General features: G+C 46.9%; 1 protein-coding gene across 2 annotated transcripts; it reads right to left on the reverse strand.

Moving 5' to 3' along the window:
- Window positions 1-1,139: 1,139 nt before the first annotated feature.
- Window positions 1,140-20,257, reverse strand: LOC119962637 (UPF0729 protein C18orf32 homolog). 2 transcript variants are annotated; one of them, XM_038790502.1, is made up of 3 exons: window positions 20,101-20,256; window positions 7,549-7,724; window positions 1,140-3,191 (listed from the first exon to the last, which is right to left on the reverse strand). In XM_038790502.1, exons 2-3 carry the CDS (start codon window positions 7,720-7,722, stop codon window positions 3,087-3,089), a joined length of 279 nt encoding a protein of 92 aa, XP_038646430.1. In that variant the 5' UTR covers window positions 7,723-7,724; window positions 20,101-20,256; the 3' UTR covers window positions 1,140-3,086. The 2 variants fall into 2 exon arrangements, with proteins under 2 accessions (XP_038646430.1, XP_038646431.1); XM_038790503.1 differs by lacking the exon at window positions 1,140-3,191 and adding an exon at window positions 6,211-6,369 and having other exon boundaries at window positions 20,101-20,257.
- Between the last annotated feature and the right edge of the window lie 1,209 nt (window positions 20,258-21,466).

The following is a 21,466-nucleotide window of genomic DNA, read 5'->3' on the forward strand; positions in this document are numbered from 1 at the left end:
GTGGCAGGATTGGATTGGATTTGTTTATTGTCACATGTCGAGGTGCAGTGAAAAGTATTTTTCTGCGAGCAGCTCGACAGACCATTAAGGACATGGGAAGAAAAGGGAATAAAAGAAAATACATAATAAGGCAACACAAGGTATACAATGTAGCTACATAAGCACCAGCATCGGATGAAGCATACAGGGTGTAGTGTTAATGAGGTCAGTCCATAAGAGGGTCATTTAGGAGTCTGGTGACAGTGGGGAAGAAGCTGTTTTTTAAGTCTGTTCGTGCGTGTTCTCAGACTTCTGTATCTCCTGCCCGATGGAAGAAGTTGGAAGAGTGAGTAAACTGGGTGGGATTATGCTGCCCGCTTTCCCAAGACAGCGGGAGGTGTAAATGGAGTCAATGGATGGGAGGCAGGTTTGTGTGATGGACTGGGCGGTGTTCACGACTCTGAAGTTTCTTGCGGTACTGGGCCGAGCAGTTACCATACCAGGCTGTGATGCAGCCCGATAGGATGCTTTCTGTGGTGCATCTGTAAAAGTTGGTAAGGGTTAATGTGGACATGCCAAATTTCCTTAGTTTCCTGAGGAAGTATAGGTGCTGTTGTGCTTTCTTGGTTGTAGCATCGACGTGGGTGGACCAAACAGATTTTTGGAGATGTGCACCCCTAGGAATTTGAAACTGTTAACCATCTCCACCTCGGCCCCGTCGATACTGACAGGGGTGTGTACAGTACTTTGCTTCCTGAAGTCAATGATCAGCTCTTTAGTTTTGCTGGCATTGAGGGAGAGATTGTTGTCACTGCACCACTCCACTAGGTTCTCTATTTCCCTCCTGTATTCTGACTCGCTTTCGTCGCTATTCGAGATCCGGCCCACTATGGTCATATCGTCAGCAAATTTGTAGATGGAGTTGGAACCAAATTTTGCCACGCAGTCATGTGTGTACAGGGAGTAGAGTAGGGGGCTAAGTACGCAGCCTTGTGGGGCTCTGGTATTGAGGACTATTGTGGTGGAGGTGTTGTTTATTGTGGTCTGTAGGTCAGAAAATTGAGTTGATGATGCTATTTTTTAAATAAAACATCCAGGATCTTTGGTTTTAGAGCACAAACGTGACGTTAAAACTTTTTAAAAGACACTGTACTGCACAATTATCATTTTGTGAATTTATTTTCAATGTATTTTTGCATCACCTTCTAACCATTATGCCCTTGAACAAATGATATGTAATATTAATTTTATTCCCTTCCTCTTTCAGTCTCCTGCATGATCCTTGGGCAAGCATTAATTCCAGGATTTTTCCAATAACTTTCCATAACATGATTTACAAGGATGGTCCAAGGAAGATGTTCTACAGCAGGCAAGTGCACCTGACCTTTGAACCATTAACCCACAGAAGCTTAGCCCTATTAATGTCAGTGACAAAACATGGAGGGGGGGGTGTCACATCTGCATATGCTAGTGAAGTGTTACAATGGTCCCTGAATATGCTGAGGGGCAGCCACTCTCACCTGCCTCAAAACGGCAGTATTAGCTCAACTCTGCTACTCAGCAAAAGGGACAACTTCAGGTGACTCATAGCTTTTAACAGCTGCTGCAAGCATAATTTGGAGATGATCTAGTAGCATTGAATCCTTACAATACAAGAAGCTGCCATTTGGCCCATCGGGGCTGCATCGACCCTCTAAGAGAGCACCCCACCGAGACACTCTCCAGTAACCGCACCCTATCTAGACCCACTCTCCCCAACTACACCTTGCACATCCCTAGACACCAAGGGGCAATTTTAGCATGGCCAATCCACCTAAATGACAAATCTTGTGGGGAGCAAGTGCAAACTTCAGAGTCACCCAAGGCTGGAATTGAACTCGGGTCCCTGGCAGTGTAAAGGGTGGCATAGGAAGGGCATTGGTATAGCCTTCAACAAAAATATGCTGGCTGCTCAGCTGCAGTCCCTGACTGGTGGGTACCAGCCTCGGATCATTTTCTCTCCCCCACCCCCAATTTTGTTTTGTTGCTCCTGAAAGTACTGTCTCTTGATTGATATCTGGGTCACTACACCCATTAGCCCTCGATTACCACACTATGCTACATGTTCTAGATACGGTCTTGCCTCCAAAAGGACATTACTATCAATAATTTAAAATATATTTGGTCATTAGTCACCCAGCTCAAGAGTTTGTGGTTATTTGTACCAGTTTAATTTCCGTTTCAGTGAAGACCAGCACAGTGCCGACTAGGCATTAAATATAGAAATTTACTGGTCACATAGCTTAGTGCTACTATAAGTAATAAGAAAATGCAAAAATAGTTCCAGTCTCCTGGTACGGCACAGGTCTTCCTAATGTTGCTCTTAAGAACATCAGCCTGTGCTCTTTTCCTCCGAGTAGGAAAGTACCCAAATTTGGTGACTCATCCACTCAGAGGCATAAGCATAATGGATCTACTTCTGCAATTGATAAACTACATCAATCTACTACCTCAAACTCTTTGCATTATCCACTATGCACTTACTGGCGAGTGGTTTCATTACTGTTGTTCTAGTAATGAATTATAGCAGACAAATGGGATAAAATAAGGTAAATATTCTGGACCCCGGTCAATTTATCAGATTGCAGTCTATGTTAAAGCTGCTATATTATTGCAAGAGACACCAAAATCAATTATATTTTCTTAAATCAGCAATTACCAGGCCATTGAAGCAGAGATCTACTGCTTCACATGTCTTGGTATGATACCCAACTGTGGCACCAAGAGGGTGTTTGTTTCCTCATTTAATCAGGATATTTTCCTTTGATCAATTATAATATACCACTAACATTGTAGATTTTGGAGTTCACATATCAACACAGCAAAGAACCTCTACTAAAGAATATAAAGATCATTAAATGCACACAAAATAATTATTCATCACAGAAACAGGAACTATATTACAGCATTAAAGAAAGCAATTAAACAACATGGTAAAGTGCAATACAACAGAGTGACGAGACATCATTGGCCATTAGAAATTTGAAATGGTTAATAAATCTACTTTCATTCTTTCTTAAATATTGCTATCAGGACACATTATGCAAGGACATTTCTTGATGGAGGTCTTAATCGGTTTTTTTGTCTGAAACATTTTGTGGTCCTTCTGTTGTGATGCCGTGTGTTGTTTTGTCAATGCAATTCAGTTCTCCATTCATTGTTGTATATTCAGACTAAAGGGAAAAGATACACATACACACCGGTTACAAGGTTTTGCAGGGAAGCAAAAATAAAATAAAGACATCTGCATTTTCTTCTTTTTTTTTTAAACCAGTTTTCTCTCCAGAAGACACCGACTGACTTGACTTAATGGCTGCCAGCCAATGTGAGGGGTCATGACTGCAGGCACGGAGTTATAACCCGAAACCACGGACTACCAAAACAGAACTGGTTACAAATACTGTGCTTAACTGTTACATTCCCATTCACCTTGTTGTTTTGAGCTATAGCATTTTCTCTATTTAATTAACAACTCTGGAATTAAAGGTCTTATGATGACCATGAAGCCATTGTCAACAGTGGTGAAAACCCCACCTTGCTTCACTAATGATCTGCCATCTTTTTAAAAATATATTTAGAGTACCCAATTCATTTTTTCCAACTAAGGGGTAATTTAGCATGGCCAATCCACCTACCCTGCACATCTTTGGGTTGTGGGGGCAAAACCCACGCAAACACGGGGATACGGGAGAATGTGCAAACTCCACACAGACAGTGACCCGGGGCCGGGATTGAACTTGGAATCTCAGCCCCGTGAGGCAGCAATGCTAACCACTGATGATCTGCCATCTTTACCTGGTCTGGCTTACTTGTGACTCCAGACCTACAGAAATGTGGTTGACTCTTGAATGCCCACAGTTCAAGGTGAAATTAGGGATGGGCAATAAATGCTGATCCAACCAACAACACCCATGAAAGAATAAAAGAAATGCATCACCCACTTCAAGGAATAAATAAGAGAGCATATCAACCTCCACTCAAATTGCACATTCATTATAAGAGGCAAGTTGGTGGAAAATGCAGACTCACAGGCAAAGACAATAAGATTACAAAGTGAAATTGTAGCAAACCCCAAAATAAAAGTCAAATACATGTGCAGACCAGACCAGACCATTCATCGAAAAAAAAGTTAGCAGTCGGAACTACTGAGAAAATCCACAAACACAAAGGCAGTATACGTACAGCCCAGAGGGAAGTTAATTATGTTCACTGTGACTTCAAGAGGGTATGGCTTTTCACAAGCTACACACAATTCAGCGATAGTCACAATCTGCTGGTGCATCATGTACATGTACAAGGCAGGATGGTGATGGAATACTCCTGGACGAGTGCAGAGAACAACACTCAAGAAGCTCAACATCATCCAGGACAAAGTAGGCTGCTTGACTGGCACCCCTTCCGCAAACATTCATGTCCTCCACCACTGACACAGTAGCAGCAGTGTGTACAGTCTACAAGATGCACTGCAAAAATTAAACAAGCCTCCTTCAGCAGCACCTTCTAAACCCACGAGCACTACCATCTTGAAGGACAAGGGCAGCAGACACATGGGAACACCCCTCACGCCACACACCATCCTGACTTGGAACAATATTCCCCATTCCATCACAGTCACTGGGTTCTGCTTCCTGTCAGCACGACGGGTGTATCTACACTGCAGAGAATGCAGCAGTTCAAGAAGGCAGCTCATCACCTTCTCTGGGGCAATTAAGGATGCACAATAAATGCTAGCCGAGCCAGCGTAACCTACTCATAAAATTAGTACAAAAAAAATAATTTGAGAGAACTGGAAATGTCACTTGTGCATACAGGGATTCTTTCAGAAATCTGTCATTCGGACACTTTATTGGAGAGCGCACCCAAGGTCTACGACTCCGCCATACCTCTTTTTCAGGAGATCTAAGCCATGGCTGGAAAGGAATAATAAACTAAAACACAAACATGGCAGGGTATGAATAAAATATGAGGCACAGCTGGTCAGATACAAGAGGCTTTGTTAACAGTAGAAACAAAAAAATGATGCCCCTACATGTGGCAACCTGAAGAGGCAAAAGCGATGATTATAGGGCCAAAACACAAAAAGAACAGTATGACCTAGCTTTCCACAATATTGAGGATTTACAGGGGAATATAAGTCTGAAATTACCATTCCCAAAAGTAATCACATTACCAGCACCAATGCACCAGCTATGTTGTTTGAAACTCACTGATCAATGAACACCATCTGATTGTGGACTGAAGCTTCTAACAAGCTGTATTCTCAGATTCTATGCGGCATAACTAGCAGAATAGGAACAGGAGAAGGCCGTTTGGCCCCTCGAGCCTGCTCCATCATTCAACAGGATCATGGCTGATACAACATTCTTCACGTCCACTTTCCTGCCCTTTTCCCATGACCCTCGCCTTACTGATCAAGAATCAGTCTATCTCCGCCTTAAATATACACAAGGGACACTTTTTTTTTCTTACAAACTAACCAAGCTGACATACAATAGAAATGTCTGCTTTGGATCAGAATTCAGTAAGAATGCGGCTGCGACTTGCTGCAAGAGTCCCACTGACTTGTAATAAAGTGAAGTCATGGGGTATTTGATGGTGATGGGGCCTGGAATACTTTGCCCATTAAGATTTGAGCAAATATATAAAGAGGCCAAAAAATACATTTTAACCAACTGTACGAAAAACAGGCAGACTGGTGAAAATAAAATGGCAGGATACCCGGAGAGCAAGCTGGTATCTCGGAAGGAGGTAGAAAACATGTTAACAACTCCAGATGCTCGGACGTTCAGAAACAGATCTACAACGGCCCTGGTAGAGTGGCAGAGCCGGTATGTCTGCCTTCTTGGGTTAGGAGACCCAACTGTAATATTTAAAACAAAAAAGGTAGGGTTGGAAAGAGCTTGCCCTCAGATCTTGTTCCCAGTTCAAATTTTTTCCACATTATGTTCAGTCAAGCACTGGGTGACTTTGTATTGGTGTTAAGAATATCAGATCAATGTTGCAGATGTTATTTGGAAAATCAGAATGCAATGCCGGGCCAGTGTGGAATTTCAAGGGTAAGGTGAAATCTATCCATGTTGGAATGATGGGTGAATGATTTCACTTTGCTCACATCCAGGAGAGGAGTTTAACTTTGTTTGAATTGTACATCCTTCCTCTCCTGGACTATAAAGAACCACAACGGACACTACAGCAGAGAAGTATTTGGTTCCTTTATTAGTGCCAGCTGGTTAATGATTTCACTCAGTGGACAGTGCAGCACTGTAGATATCTGTGCTAAAACTCTACTGTTAGCAGTTTCTGAGCTTTGATTTCACAATCCTTCACTTTCTTACGTTTGTTCTTTCTCCCCTGTAATAACCATAACAGAAAAATGAGTGTTGAAATAAATAACGCAAGGAGTTAGCAGGTGGTGACATGAGACAGGACAACAACAAAGTGGACAATTACTAGAATGTAGACATGCAACATCTGGCCAATTCTTACTGAATTCTGATCCAAAGCAGACATTTTTATTGTATGGCAGCTTGGTTAGTTTGTAAAAAAAATACATCTGCATCCCCAACTCTCAACTTATCAGCTGAGCCAAATGGACCGGGGAGCATCAGTCTGTACTAATTTTAAAAAAAAATTTAGAACGTCCAATTTTTGTCGTTGTTGCAATTAAGGGGCAATTTAGCACGGTCAGCCCTCCTACCTTGCACATCTTTTTGGGGTATGGGGGTGAGACCCATGCAGACACTAGCAGGATGTGCAAACTCCACACGGACAGTGACCCGGGGCCAGAATTGAACCTAGGTCATTGCCGCCGTGAGGCAGCAATGCTAACCACTGCACTGCCCTTCCATTTCTTTATTAAATTAGAAATCTATCCATGTCTTTAAAATTTTTTTTAGATATCCAGTTATTATTTTTCCAATTAAGGAGCAATTTAGCATGGCCAATCCACCTAACCAGCCCATATTTGGGTTGCGGGGGTGAAACCCATGCAGACACTGGGAGAATGCGCAAACTCCACACGGACAGTGACCTCTATCCATCTGTCTTAATCATACTCAATGACCGAGCCACCACAGCCCTCTGGGGTAGAGAATTTCAATTATTCATCACACTCTTGAAGACATTTTTCCTTATGTCGGTTGGTCCTAAATGACCTACCTACCTCTTATTGAGACTGTCTCCCTGGCTCTAGATCCCAACTGGTTGTCATTTCCCTCCTCTATTTTCTACTAAATTGATCAGCGGAGAATCGGTTCCTCCCAAGCCTTTGACACTTCCCGGAAAAAGTACAGTACTCTGATTTTCTGAGGGCTTTGAACCATTGTTTGGTGGCACAATTGAAACGTGTGGAATTATGGCTGCAAATGCATTTCTCATGGAAACAAACTGGAGTAACAAACTGGAGTGCCATTGGGTGAATCACCCTCAACATAAGTCCAATTAAATTCTCCATATTTAAATCAAACCATGCCAAGTTCCAGAATGCAAACAAAATCTAAGTCTCTGCAATAAGAAGTGCAGTTGTATTACCTTCATTGCTCCATTACATGCTCCGGCTTTCGGTGTGGCCATTTCCTCTTTCATCGCTCGCTTAGGCCAGAGGCGGGAAATAAAGGGAGAGATGAAAGGGTACAAGATAGGCTCCAAGAACTTCTTGTAAACCCACAACAGAACGGGAATGACTATGCAAGGAATGCAGACCATTGCTGTGGATCAGAACAGGGAGGAAAATAATGATCAATTCCCATGATATTCCAAATGTAACAGGACGCCCTGAAGCTCAAATTGTAATTTTCTCAACCAACTCAATCATTCCCGAAACAACAAAATAGGAAACCAATTATGCTGCTTGTCCACGCTCATCATACATTTGGAAGAGTTGCTCAACTCAACAATCCAACTGTTGGCTATTGAACTGCTTTTACCCCCTCCTTCTGCCTTTTTCATTAATAATATTCACTGGATTACAAGTCAACAGAAATTGTAAAGCCTCTCATGCTTTTGCGTATGCTATATATATTTTCATATTATTCTAAATGAGAATCACAGCAGGCTATTTGACTAAGTGAGGCATCATGGTTGAAATCAATCTAGTTTTCATTTGTATCATTCATTCATTAAGATTTAAAAAATTAGGTGTGGCAATCGTAGTTTAGGGAACAATGATAACTGCCTCGAAGCAGCCGAGAGCAGACCAGCAAGACTAATAGTTGTGGTTTTAGCTGTTACAGAAGGGGTATACAAGTCTAATTCTGTCTGATAAAATTTTGTTTTAAAAATCTGGGAATTAGGGAACTTCCAGTGGCGGCGATGTCCGAGTGAGCCGCACATTCGGTGGGCTCTCACTCCGGCGGGACTGAACAGCTGTTTCCCCGCGATAGCGGGACCACGGAGGCGGCAGAAAGGCTGCTGGGAACAGAAGAGGAGAGCGGGCTGCAGAAAATGAAAGTGTGGGAGGCCAGCAGGTGAGGAAGAAAGAGAGAGAGACGGAGGCAAGGAGGAAGCTGACCTGCAGGGTAAGATGGCGGACCCACGGACCTTCCTTCCTCCAGGACAAAGGGAAAAAAAAGTTTGGAGTTGCTGAGGAGGGACAGCTTGGACCCACTTCAGATGCCCAGGAGGGGGTAAAAATTTAAGGTGCTGGGCAAAGGAAAGCGGCAGCGGAGGCGCTGAGGAGCGGGCTGCGGCATATGGAACAGCGGGATTCCAGAAGGCAGAAGAAGAAGGAGAAAAAGGGACAGAGACAAGGACCTGAAGAAAATTACCTGGGACCTAAGATGGCGGACACACGGACCCCGGACTCAGCAATCCAGTTGGCGCTGGATAACATGCTCCAGGTAATGAAGTCCAGTTTTGAAGCGCTGAAGCGGGACAGCTTGGACCCAATCCAGAAAGCGGTGGATCAGCTGAACCAGAGGATGGACGCCCAGGATGTGAAAGTTAAGGAGCTGGGAGAGGCGGTGGAGGAGCAGGCGGATGCGCAAACGGTTGCAGCGGTAGAAGTGGACGGCCTGAAAGAGCGGCAGAGAAGACTGCTGGACAGAGTGGAGGAGCTGGAGAATAGAATCCGCAGGAACAATCTGAGGATGGTCGGCCTCCCGGAGGGGGCGGAGGGAGCTGATGCTGCAGCGTTTGTAGCAGACCTGCTGAAGCAGCTGATGGGAGCCAAAGCCTTTCCACGACCGTTGGAGCTGGAGGGGGCACACAGAGTGCAGGCAAGGCAGGGGCGGCCGGGCGGACCCCCCCGCCCGATGGTGATTAGGTTCCACAGGTTCGTGGACAAGGAGCGGGTGCTGCAGTGGGCAAAGAGCGCCAGGAGCAGCACGTGGAACAACAGTGTTCTCCGCATTTATCAGGATCTAAGCCAGGAGGTGGCTCGGCGGCGAGCAGCCTTTAAGAATGTCAAGGAGGTGCTGTTCAAGAAGCACGTGAAGTTTGGTCTGCTGTTCCCAGCCCGGCTATGGGTCACGCACCAGGGTCAACACCACTACTTCTCCGAGCCCGAAGAAGCGATGGATTTTGTGAGGGACCTGGGGCTGGTCCCGAAAGGAGGCCCCAAGGACGCGAGTTAGGGCCCGAGGATTTTTGTGGGAAGGAACGCCGAATGTGCCTGGACCGCTGCTCAACGGTTTGCTGGGCCAAAGGGGCCAAGCGGAACATTTGAGACTCTTTCCTTTGTTCATGGACATTTATGTGCTTTTTCTCTTTTTTCTGTGGTTTTTTTTCCCTTTTTATGGGGTTTTTTTTTTTCCTGTTTGGGCTTTTTGTGCAGCTCGTGGAAGACACTGGAACCGGCTTGCCCCAGTGGGTGGGGAGGAGGGCGGGGAAACAAGGGGAATGGGACAGGAAGGCGCCGGAGTGTTGAGTCACCGGGCTAGCAGATTGGCTAGTCAAGGAAGTCAGATGGGGGGGGAAGTAACAGCCAGTAGATGGCGGGGGTGGGGGTATCGGGGGATGGGGTTAGGGGAGGGGGGGGGTTGTTCTGCTGACGGGAGAGGGACTTAAAATAGGCACTGGAAAGGAGGTCGAGGGTGGAGGCAGCCAAAGGGCGGGCCAGGAATGGCGCGACGCACGGGTCAGGGGCCGGCCCGAGAAAGGCTATGGCTGACCGGCGGGGTGGGGGGGGGTGGGATGTGCCCCCCGACCAGGCTGATCACCTGGAACGTCAAGGGACTGAATGGGCCGGTTAAGAGGGCGCGGGTGTTCGCGCACTTGCGGGCCCTGAGGGCGGACGTAATTATGTTGCAGGAGACACATCTGAAAGTGTCAGACCAGACCAGGCTAAGGAAGGGCTGGATTAGCCAGGTCTTCCACTCGGACTTGGACTCGAAGTCCAGAGGGGTGGCAATCATGATCAACAAGCGCGTGCAATTTGAGGCAGAGGGCATATCTGCAGACAGGGGGGGCAGATACCTGATGGTACGGGGCAGACTGGAGGGGAGAAGGGTGGTGCTGGTGAATATATATGCCCCGAACTGGGATGATGTGGACTTTATTAAAAGAGTGCTGGGGAAGATCCCGGACTTGGATTCTCGCAAGCTAATAATGGGAGGGGACTTTAACATGGTCCTTGACCCGACTTTGGATCGGTCGGGTCCCAGAACGGGTAGACTCTCAGCAATGGCAAGGGAGCTGAAAGGGTTTATGGGGCAAATGGGGGCAGTGGACCCCTGGAGAGAGGGACAGCCAACAGGAAGGGGCTACTCGTTTTACTCGCACGTCCATAAAGTATATTCCAGGATAGATTTCTTTGTAATAAGCAGGGACTGTATGGGGGAGGTAAAGAACACGGAATACTCAGCAATTACCATTTCAGACCATGCCCCGCATTGGGTGGACCTGCAGTTCGGGGGAGCGAGTTATCAACGCCCGCAATGGAGGCTAGATGTGGGACTGCTGTCGGAGGAGGGGATCTGCGAGAGGCTTCGGAAATGTATAAAAAATTACCTGCAGGTGAATGACACTGGGGAGGTCTCAGCGGCGACCGTGTGGGAGGCGCTAAAGGCAGTAGTTCGGGGGGAGCTGATTTCAATTGGGGCCCACAAAGCCAAGGCAGACCGGGCAGAGATGGATAGATTGGTCAGGGAAATGGGCCGGATAGATGAAGAGCACGCGGAGTCCCCGGGGGAGGTTTTACTCAGGGAAAGGCGGAGGCTACAGGCGGAACTGGGGGCACTATCCACGAGCAGGGCCGTGGAACAGCTTAGGAAGGCGAGGGGAGTGGTGTACGAGTATGGGGAAAAGGCTAGCAGACTGTTAGCGCAGCAACTCAGGAGGAGGGAGGCGGCCAGGGAAATAGGTAGAGTGAGGGACGAGGGGGGGCGCAAAGTGGAGGATCCGGCAGAATTGAATAGGGTATTCCGGGACTTCTATCGTAAGCTGTATACTTCGGAGCCGCCGGAAGAACCGGAGGGGATGAAAAGGTTTCTGGACGGGTTAACATTCCCAACAGTTGGGGGGGGGCAAGTGGAAGAGCTGGGCGCCCCGATTAGAGTAGAGGAGGTATTGGGGGGCCTAAAGGCCATGCAGTCGGGGAAGTCCCCGGGGCCGGATGGATACCCAGTAGAGTTTTATAGGAAGTTCTCTGAGCTGGTGGGCCCGGTCTTGGCGAGGGTTTTCAATGAGGCAAGGGACAGAGGGACCCTGCCGCCGACAATGTCACAAGCCACCATATCTCTGATATTGAAGCGGGGTAAAGACCCGGAGGTGTGCGGGTCCTACAGGCCAATCTCCCTGATTAATGTAGACGCCAAGCTCCTGGCAAAGGTACTGGCGGGGAGAATGGAGGACTGTGTACCGGAGGTGATTGGGGAGGATCAAACTGGGTTCGTTAAAGGTCGGCAGCTGGCGGCCAATCTGAGGAGATTGCTCAACGTGATAATGATTCCCCCGGCGGGTAGAGATGTGGAGGTAGTGGTGGCAATGGACGCCGAGAAGGCCTTTGACCGGGTAGAGTGGGACTATCTATGGGAGGTGCTCGGACGGTTTGGGTTCGGGGAGGGATTGGTGGATTGGATCAAATTATTATATCAGGCCCCGAGGGCCAGCGTCAGGACTAACAGAGAAGTGTCGGATTACTTTAGGTTGTACCGAGGGACCAGGCAGGGCTGCCCGCTCTCCCCGCTGCTGTTTGCGCTGGCCATAGAGCCGCTGGCGATGGCGCTGAGAGCCGCAGAGGGTTGGAAGGGGATGGTGAGGGGCGGGGTTGAACACAGGGTTTCTCTTTATGCAGACGACCTGCTCCTGTACGTGTCGGACCCAGTGGCCGGGATGGGAACTATACTGGGAATGCTGAGGGAGTTCGGCCAGTTCTCAGGATACAAATTAAATACGGTCAAGAGTGAAATGCTTGTGGTCCAGGCAAGGGGCCAGGAGAACAGATTGAGAGGGCTACCGTTTAGGCTGGTTGAGGAAAATTTCCGGTATTTGGGAATCCAGGTGGCACGAGACTGGGGCAGGCTGCATAAGTTAAATTTGGCCAGGGTGGTGGAGCAAATGAAGGGAGAGTTTCGGAGATGGGATGCACTCCCGCTGTCGCTGGCAGGGAGGGTGCAGACTGTAAAGATGACAATCCTCCCTCGATTTTTGTTTATTTTTCAGTGCCTCCCGATCTTTATCCCACAGTCCTTCTTCAAAAGAGTTAACGGGCTGATCATGAGCTTTGTCTGGGCGGGAAAGTCTCCGCGGGTAAAGAAGGCGATGTTGGAGAGGAACCGCAGCGAGGGAGGGCTGGCTTTGCCGAGTCTGGTCAATTATTACTGGGCGGCCAACATCGCTATGATAAGGAAGTGGATGGTGGGTACGGGGTCTATTTGGGAGCGGGTGGAGGCGGCTTCGTGCAGGGGCTCCAGTTTGGAAGCCCTGGTCACGGCTCCTCTACCGCTGCCGCCGGCCAAGTACACCACCAGCCCGGTAGTGGTGGCGACCCTGCGGATATGGGGCCAGTGGAGGAGGCATGTGGGGAAGATGGGGGCGTCTGTCTGGGCGCCAATCTGCGACAACCATCGGTTTGCCCCCGGCAGTATGGATGGGGGGTTCCGAGTATGGCGGCGAGCAGGGGCGGGAAGGGTGGGTGATATGTTCCTGGAAGGGAGCTTCGCGAGTTTGAGGAGCTTGGAGGAGAAATTTGGGGTGGTAAGGGGAAATGATTTTAGATACCTACAGTTGCGGGACTTTGTTCGTAGACAGGTCCCATCTTTCCCGCGCCTCCCGCCAATGGGGATCCTAGACAGAATAGTCTCTGGGAGGGATGAAGGGGAGGGTAGAGTCTCGGGTATTTATAAGGTGCTCATAAGGGAGGAAGGGTCCCAGACAGAGGAACTGAAACTTAAATGGGAGGAGGAGCTAGGCGGGGAAATGGAGGATGGGCTGTGGGCAGAGGCCCTGAGTAGGGTAAACTCGACCGCGACATGTGCTAGGCTCGGGCTGATCCAATTTAAGGTCGTTCACCAGGCCCATATGACGGTGGCTCGGATGAGCAAATTTTTCGGGATAGAGGACAAATGCGCTAGGTGCGCGGGAGGACCAGCGAACCATGTTCACATGTTTTGGGCATGCCCTGAGCTGAGGGGGTACTGGGAGGGATTTGCGGGGGTCATGTCCCAGGTGCTAAAAACAAGGGTGGTGATGAGCCCAGGGGTGGCAATTTTTGGGGTTTCGGAAGACCCGGGCGTCCAGGGGGAGAAAGAGGCCGATGTGCTGGCCTTTGCTTCCCTGATAGCCCGGCGACGAATACTATTGGCGTGGAGGGACTCAAAGCCCCCGAAGACGGAGTGGTGGCTTGCGGACATGTCGAGTTTCCTGGGGATGGAAAAAATCAAGTTCGCCTTGAGGGGTTCTGTGCAGGGGTTCACCCGGAGGTGGCAACCATTTATTGACTTCTTTGCGGGAGAGTGAGCGTCAGCAGGGGGGGGGGAGGGGGGGGTTAGAGTAGAGTAGGAGGGAAAATATGGCGGGTAGTACCGGTGGGAGGGGAGCGGGCTTGTGCAATATGTTACGGTGGAAGTATTGAAAGAACGTGGATGTTTGCACATTTTTGCCTTTTTTGCTTCCTTTTTGATGATGTCTGTAACTGTTTATAAAGCCAAAAACTACCTCAATAAAATTGTTTATTAAAAAAAAAAAAAAAAATCTGGGAATTATACTTTTTGGGCTGGATTCTCTGCTGGCGGGATTTTTGCGCCGACAGCACACCCACACCGTGGGATTTCCCCAACAGCGTGGGGCTGCCCACAAATGGAGAATCCCACTGCTGGCGGGGGGGCGCCGTACCAGAAAACTGGTGCAGCGGGACAGAGAATCCAGCCCATTATCTTTGGTATATAGTTGCATACTGTGTTCGCAAGTACAAGAGGGCACTGTATTTTTCATAGAATTTTTTAAAATGGTCAAAATTATATTTCCAAACTACTTTTCTGGTCTGTTTATCTCAATATCACCCTAACCATCCAAACAACTCTGCTGGTGACAGACCTAAAGAAGTAGTGACTCACACATGCTTTTAATTGAAATTCAGATTTGAAAGTGACATTTTACAGGGGGTCAGTCATGGGAGAGTCTAAGGCCAGAGGGCATAGTCTCAGAATAAAGCCGTGCAATTTGAGACTGAGATGAGGGGTAATTTCTTCTCTCAGAGGGTTGAGTCTTTGGAACACCTTGCCACAGAGAGCTGTGGGGGCAGAGTCCTTGTGTATATTTATGGCGGAGATAGACTGATTCTTGATCAGTAAGGCAAGGGTCACGGGAAAAGGGCAGGAATGTGGATGTGAGGAATGTTGTTTCAGCCATGATCCTATTGAATGGTGGAGCAGGCTCGAGGGGCCAAACGGCCTTCTCCTGTTCCTATTTTTTGTTGTCTTTGGGGCAGTGCATGGTTGCAATGGACTTATACAGATCAAAATCCTATTTTGTCATACATACAAAATTATAAAATCACAAAGATTACAGCATTTCAAGAAGGCAGCCCCAAAGCAGTTCAGCACAACATATATTGCCCGTAATTTCCACTTCTCAGAAATATTTATTTTCAAATTAGGTCAAGTTATGTATTGTGAACAATTTTTTTTTTTTTAATTAAACAAAAATAAATTTAGAGTGCCCAATTATTTTTTCCGAATTGAGGGGCAATTTAGTGTGGCCAATCCACCTATCCTGCACATTTTTGGGTTGTGGGGGCAAAACCCACGCAAATGTGCAAACTCCGCACGGAAAGTGACCCAGAGTCGGGATCGAACCTAGGACCTCGGCCCCATGAGGCAGCAGGGCTAACCCACTGCACCACCGTGCTGCCCGTGAACAATTTTAGAAGTTACGCAGTGGGTACATAAATATTAGCCAAAACTGAAATTCATTGTTACACTAAATTTAATCTGAATTATATTTTTAAAGTTAAAAATGTGCCCTCTTGTGCATAAAAACACTGTTGAATGAATTGATATACCCAAGATAAAAGTTTTGGATTTTTACAGATTTTTAAAGAATTTTTAAATAAAAACTTCATCAGACGTAGACTTCTATAACATCTAAGTATTATGTTACATAAATAATAAATATAGGATAATGCATTAAAATTGTGAAGATAATGACTCATTATAGCACTAGCTCAGTCTGTAACGTACTGTGAGATTGTAGATATACCAGGCTGCTTACATTATTTCCAAATATACAAGACATTTTGGGACATGTTTATACCTACCTGGGGGTCGGTTAGCTCAGTTGGCTGGACAGCTGGCTTGTGACGTGGAGCAACACCAATAGCATGGGTTCAATTCCCATGCCGATTGAGGTTATTCAGGCCCTGTCTTCTCTAAAAGGGGAGAGCAACCTATGGTCTTCAGACTGTAGCAACATTTACATTTATACTATTCCTGTTTTAATTCATGATCACCACAGGTACTTTCCTACATCAATGTTCTGAAATGCTGTTCATTTTTCAGGAATACATTCAGCTGATTTGACAGGCCACAAGCCCCAAAGCTGTAATTTAAACTGAATGAAACCCAGGATCCATCACCCACCAGCCATAATCCAAGAAACATCAGCTTTAGGGATACGTGGAAGAACTGTCGACATACCTACCTCTCTTTCCAATAGGTACAGGGAACTATTCGATAGTGAACAGTCTGCAGGGGGTGGGATGGGTGGCAGACCTAACATACTAATTGCCAACTCTCCCTTTATAATATACACCATTACACAATCCAAAGATGTGCAGGCAAGGTGGATTGTCCCATGGTTACAGGGATAGGGCTGTGGAGTGGATCTAGGTAGAGTGCTCTTTCGGAGTGTCGGTGCAGTCTTGATGGGCCAAATAGCCTCTAGGGACTCCAAAATTAACAATGATCTTCTAACTTCTGTATGGGGAAACCTCTGCATTTATTGATACGTTCTCAGTAACACGTCCTAATTTCCAAAAATAAAGGAAACAGTAATAGTTACAGCAAGCTTATTTTTAAATCTGCAGCAACAAAATTAACCTATACAAAATATTTTCTAAAACGTTTTTCCCCCCGAATTAAGGGGCAATTTAACGTGACCAATTCACCTACCCTGCACATCTTTGGGTTGTGGGGGTGAGACCCACGCAGACATGGGGAGAATGTGCAAACTCCAGAGTTGACCGGGGCCAGGTCCTCGGCTCAGCGAAGCAGCAGTGCTAACCACTGCGCCACCGTGCCACCCACCGATATATAATCTGAGAGCAGAACCAAGTTGAAAACCCCTGATATATATACTGCCATACATATATTAAGATGTACACAAGAGCAGCCAAAGGTTATACCATTTTCTGCAATATACACGTGTGTGCACATGCCTTCCTCCATGCACTGATAGATCAAAGGATATCAAAAATACTAATTATTACAGAGTTGGGCCACTTGGCCCAAATAGCCAGTACTGGTCTTAACTCCATGAACTTTCTCCCATTTCAACAACCTCATCTCAGCTTTTCAACGGTCTAGCTATCTTTCTATTCTCACACATATGCATCCATTTTGAAAGTAGCCAAGTTGTTGATTCAACCATTGCCTGTTAACATCAAGTTCCAGGAAATTTCTCCTAACTTCCCTACCGGATTTATTAACTATTATTTATCTTCCCCTCGTTTCCACAAATGCAAACATTCTATCCACATTTAACGTACCACATCCACTCATTAAGACATCTGTCAGCTCTCCTCCAAGTCTTTCCTCTTCTAAAAGAAAAACCCCAACCTGTTCAATCATTCCCAACAGCTGTAACTTCAGTTCTAGTACCAACCTCGTCAACCTTTTGCATCGTCTGGTGTTTCTTTGTTCTTTTCATAGTATGGAGACCAGAACTGCTCACAGTACAAAGTGCAGGCTGACCGGTGTCCTAACTTTGATATTTTATACTTTAATGAAAATATTCAGGGCTTTGATAACATTTCTTGTTGCTTTGCAAACTCAAAATTAGTGATTTGTTCACCTGCATTCTGGACCTATTTGTTCTACTCCATTCGATATCTTGAGCAGAGGTGATGATTTTATTTACTGCACCTCAAATGTATCCATTAAAGGTTTATTTGGAATCACAAGCTTTCAGAGGGCTGCTCCTTCATCAGGTGAAGTGGAGGCAGGTTCACAATCACAGCATATATAGGCAGAGACACAATTGCAAAACAGCCTCAGTACTCAACACCGACAACTGCCAATCTCCGATGCAATCCTACAATTTATCCGCTTCATACTGGACTACAACGTCTTCACCCTCGACAAGAATTCTTCATCCAGACACACAACAGCCATGGGGACCATGTTCGCACCTCAATACGTCAATATCTTGATGCACAAGTTCGAGCAAGACCTTTTCGCGCACGGGACTTTCAACCGTGCTATAGACTAGATACATTGACAGCATTTTCTTCCTTTGGACTCATGGCGAAGAAACACAGCAATAACTACACAATGACATCAACAAGTTCTATCCCACCATCAGACTTATCATGGACTACTCTCCAGAATCGATTGCATTCTTGGACACGCATTTCCATCAAGGACGGACACCATAGCACCTCACTCTTCGAAGCCCACAGATAACCCTACGATGCTCCACTTCTCCAGCTTCTACCCTAAACATGGATAACCCCACAATGCTCCACTTCTCCAGCTTCTACCCTAAACACGGATAACCCTACGATGCTCCACTTCTCCAGCTTCTACCCTAAACATGGATAACCCCACAATGCTCCACTTCTCCAGCTTCTAACCTAAACACATTAAAGAAGCCACCCCTACGGACAAGCCCTCCATATGCACAGGATCTGCTCGGAAGAGGAGGAACTCGACAAACACCTACAGATGCTGAAAGACGTCCTCACAAGAATGGGATTTGGTGCTCAACTCATCCGACATGCCAGTGGAAACCCACACCGACCTCCTCAGAAGACAAACACAGGGCACAACCAACAGAGTACCCTTCGTCATTCAGTACTTCCCCAGAGCGGAGAAACTACATCTTCTTTGGAGCCTTAAACATGTCAGCAATGACGATGAACATCTTACCAAGGCAATCCTCACACTACCACTTCTTGCCTTCAAACAAATGCCTAATCTCAACAGACCATTGTACGCAGCAAACTACCTAGCCTTCAGAATAGCGACCACGACACCACACAACACTGCCAAGGGAACCTCTGCAAGACATGCCAGATCATTGACATGGATGCTACACACGTGAGAACTCCACCCATCAGATACACAGTACATACTTGTGTGACTCAGCCAATGTTATCTAACCCATACGCTGTCGGAAAATCACAACGCAGAATCGGCAAGCAGAAACTGGTAGCTAAGTTCTGCATGCATGAGGACGGCCTCAACCTGGATCTTGGGTTCATGTCACATTACATGTAACCCCCACCACCCAGTCTGGGTTTTCAGAATCCTAACTGTCCTGGCTTGAGACAATTCACACCTCCATTACCTTTTATCACTCACTCCACTCACAGTTTGTACCTGTAAAGACTCGCATTCCTCACATTCCAATCTGTAATTATCTTGCAATTGTGTCTCTGCCTATATATGCTGTGTTAGGGCAACACGGTGGAGCAGTGGTTAGCATTGCTACCTCACATGGCCACGGTCCCAGGTTCGATCCCGGCTCTGGGTCACTCTGTGTGGAGTTTGCACATTCTCTCCATGTTTGCTTGGGTTTCACCCCCACAACCCAAAGGTGTGCAGGTTAGGTGGATTGGCCATGCTGAATTGCCCCTTAATTGTAAAAAATGAATTGGGTACTCTAAATAATTTATAAGAAAAAAATATATAATGATGCTTTGTTTCTGAACCTGCCTCCACTTCACCTGATGAAGAAACAGCAGTCCGAAAGTTTGTGATTTCAAATAAGCCTGTTGGACTTTAACCTGGTGTTGGGAGACTTTTTACTGTGCCTACCCGGTCCAGCGCCAGCATCTCCACATCATGGTATCCATTTGCCACAATTCTGCAAACTTTCTAATGATTTATCATCTTAGGTTGCATTCTTTAATTTGATTTGCAAAGACTCATTCTGGTCTTCAAATCCCATCACACCCTACCTCCATAATCTTCTGCAGCCCCACGATTCTCACCTGATGAAGGAGCTACATTCCAAAAGTTAGTGATTCCAAAGAAACCTGGTGGACTTTAACCTGGTGTTGTAAGACAATTCTCCCAGGTAGCTGCTGCACTCATCTGACCTCTTCAGTAACCATCCCCCTCCCATTTTAATCCTTCCACCATTGCTGCCTGTATTTTTACTCTTCCTTGGCACCAAGGAATCCCTCCCTAAACCTCCTCGCTGCCCTGTCGGTCTGTTTTTGTTCTTTAGTGACAGCCGAAAACGTGCCCCCCTTTTTAGCTATCTGGTGTGGCCGGGTGTCAGATTCTGTCGGATAGCGACCCGGCTAGCGCGTTTTATCGCCTCGAACGCACTATAGAAATGCCAATCCTCCGCGGTCCGTCCAGGCCCCAGCAAGACTGTGCGCCGGAGCTCCTACTGCTCGGTTGGCATTTCATGGGAGGGTCAAAGCCGCGGACTAACTTACAGGGAGTGCCCGCGCCCATCCCCGGGAACACTCACCGACAACAGCTGAAAGGCCCCAATCGGACAACAAGCCTCCCCAAAGCAGCGAGCTTCCTTTCTCCCCAACCCACCACCAGGACCGGGGTCACGAGGGCCGCTTCTCCTCCCTGACTGGCTGCTTGTGACCCAATCGGCTTCGTAGCTCTCGCTCATTGGTTCCCCATCAGCCTCGGCTTCAGACGCTGCGCTGGTTGGGTGATATCTGAGAGTGGCGTGTCCCCATTGGCTAGCTGTCGTCAGTGATGTCACAAGTCTGCGACGTCACAGAGGCGGCCTAACTAAATGCCCAATCAGGAAGTAAATGAAGTTGGGGAAGTGAGTGAGTTGAAAGGGTGAGATGGGGAATAAGTTGGAGGGGCAAGTTGAAAAGGTAAGATGAAGGAATGGGAAGTGAGTGGAGGGAGTGAGTTGAAGTGGTAAATTGAGTGCAGATTGAGTTGAAGTGGGGAGGGAGAGAGGAGGAGTGAAGGGGGAGTAAATGAGTTGAGGGGTGAGTATTAAAGGAGTGTATTTTGGAAAATTTGGAAGTGTGTGAAGGAGTTGATATGATGTGCACAGTTGGTTTACAGTGGTGATGGATTAGCCAGCCCCACCCCCTCGGTCTTGCAAATCTGTTCTTGGTGGTTTGACAAGTCAAGATGACTGAGATGTGGTCAACTGCAGTGGATGACCAGCACCTTCTGCGCCCATGCTCATGAAGTTAACAGCTGTCCACAGGGCTGTGTTGTGATGCTTTCAATACCAGAATGAAAATACCACTTCATCTGGTTCATTGTTAGGGCAGCTTTTTTGTGTGTACTTGAACAGGGGGGGTTCTCCCTCATATGGACAGCAGCCCACATGTTACCTTAACGTGGTTTGGCCTGCCAACTGACAATTAACAGTTACTCCTTGTTGTGCACAAGTATTTCCATGGAGCCGCTGGGTATCGAGGGTTAGGTGCAGTCATCAATACAGTTATATAGAATATAACTGACTCCTGAAAAGGGACCATCTCTGACATACGCCCCACACATCCCTTTCCAGCATGAAGTTATTAAAGGCATAATGTTTAACATAACTTGATTGGGTTGTTTGATGCGGCAACAGAGTTGGTGAGGGGTAATAAAGTAAAGTTGTCATAGTCCCAGATGACCTTACACTGCTTTCCCCTTTGAGGAGAGTTGATTGGTAGTGATTTAATCTAAGGATCACCACACCTCAGGTGAGAGGCAAGGTTGAGAAGGTGGGGCTTTCATGAATAACCTCAGCTGGTACAAAAATTTAAACCACACTGTTGGCCTTGCCCTGCATCACAAGCCAGCTTAGCTCTTTGAGGGGGTAATATGGTGTGCTTCCAAAAAATATTTGATTAAGTGACACA

Source organism: Scyliorhinus canicula, chromosome 3 (assembly GCF_902713615.1).
Source record: "Scyliorhinus canicula chromosome 3, sScyCan1.1, whole genome shotgun sequence".
Taxonomy (NCBI): Eukaryota; Metazoa; Chordata; class Chondrichthyes; order Carcharhiniformes; family Scyliorhinidae; genus Scyliorhinus; species Scyliorhinus canicula.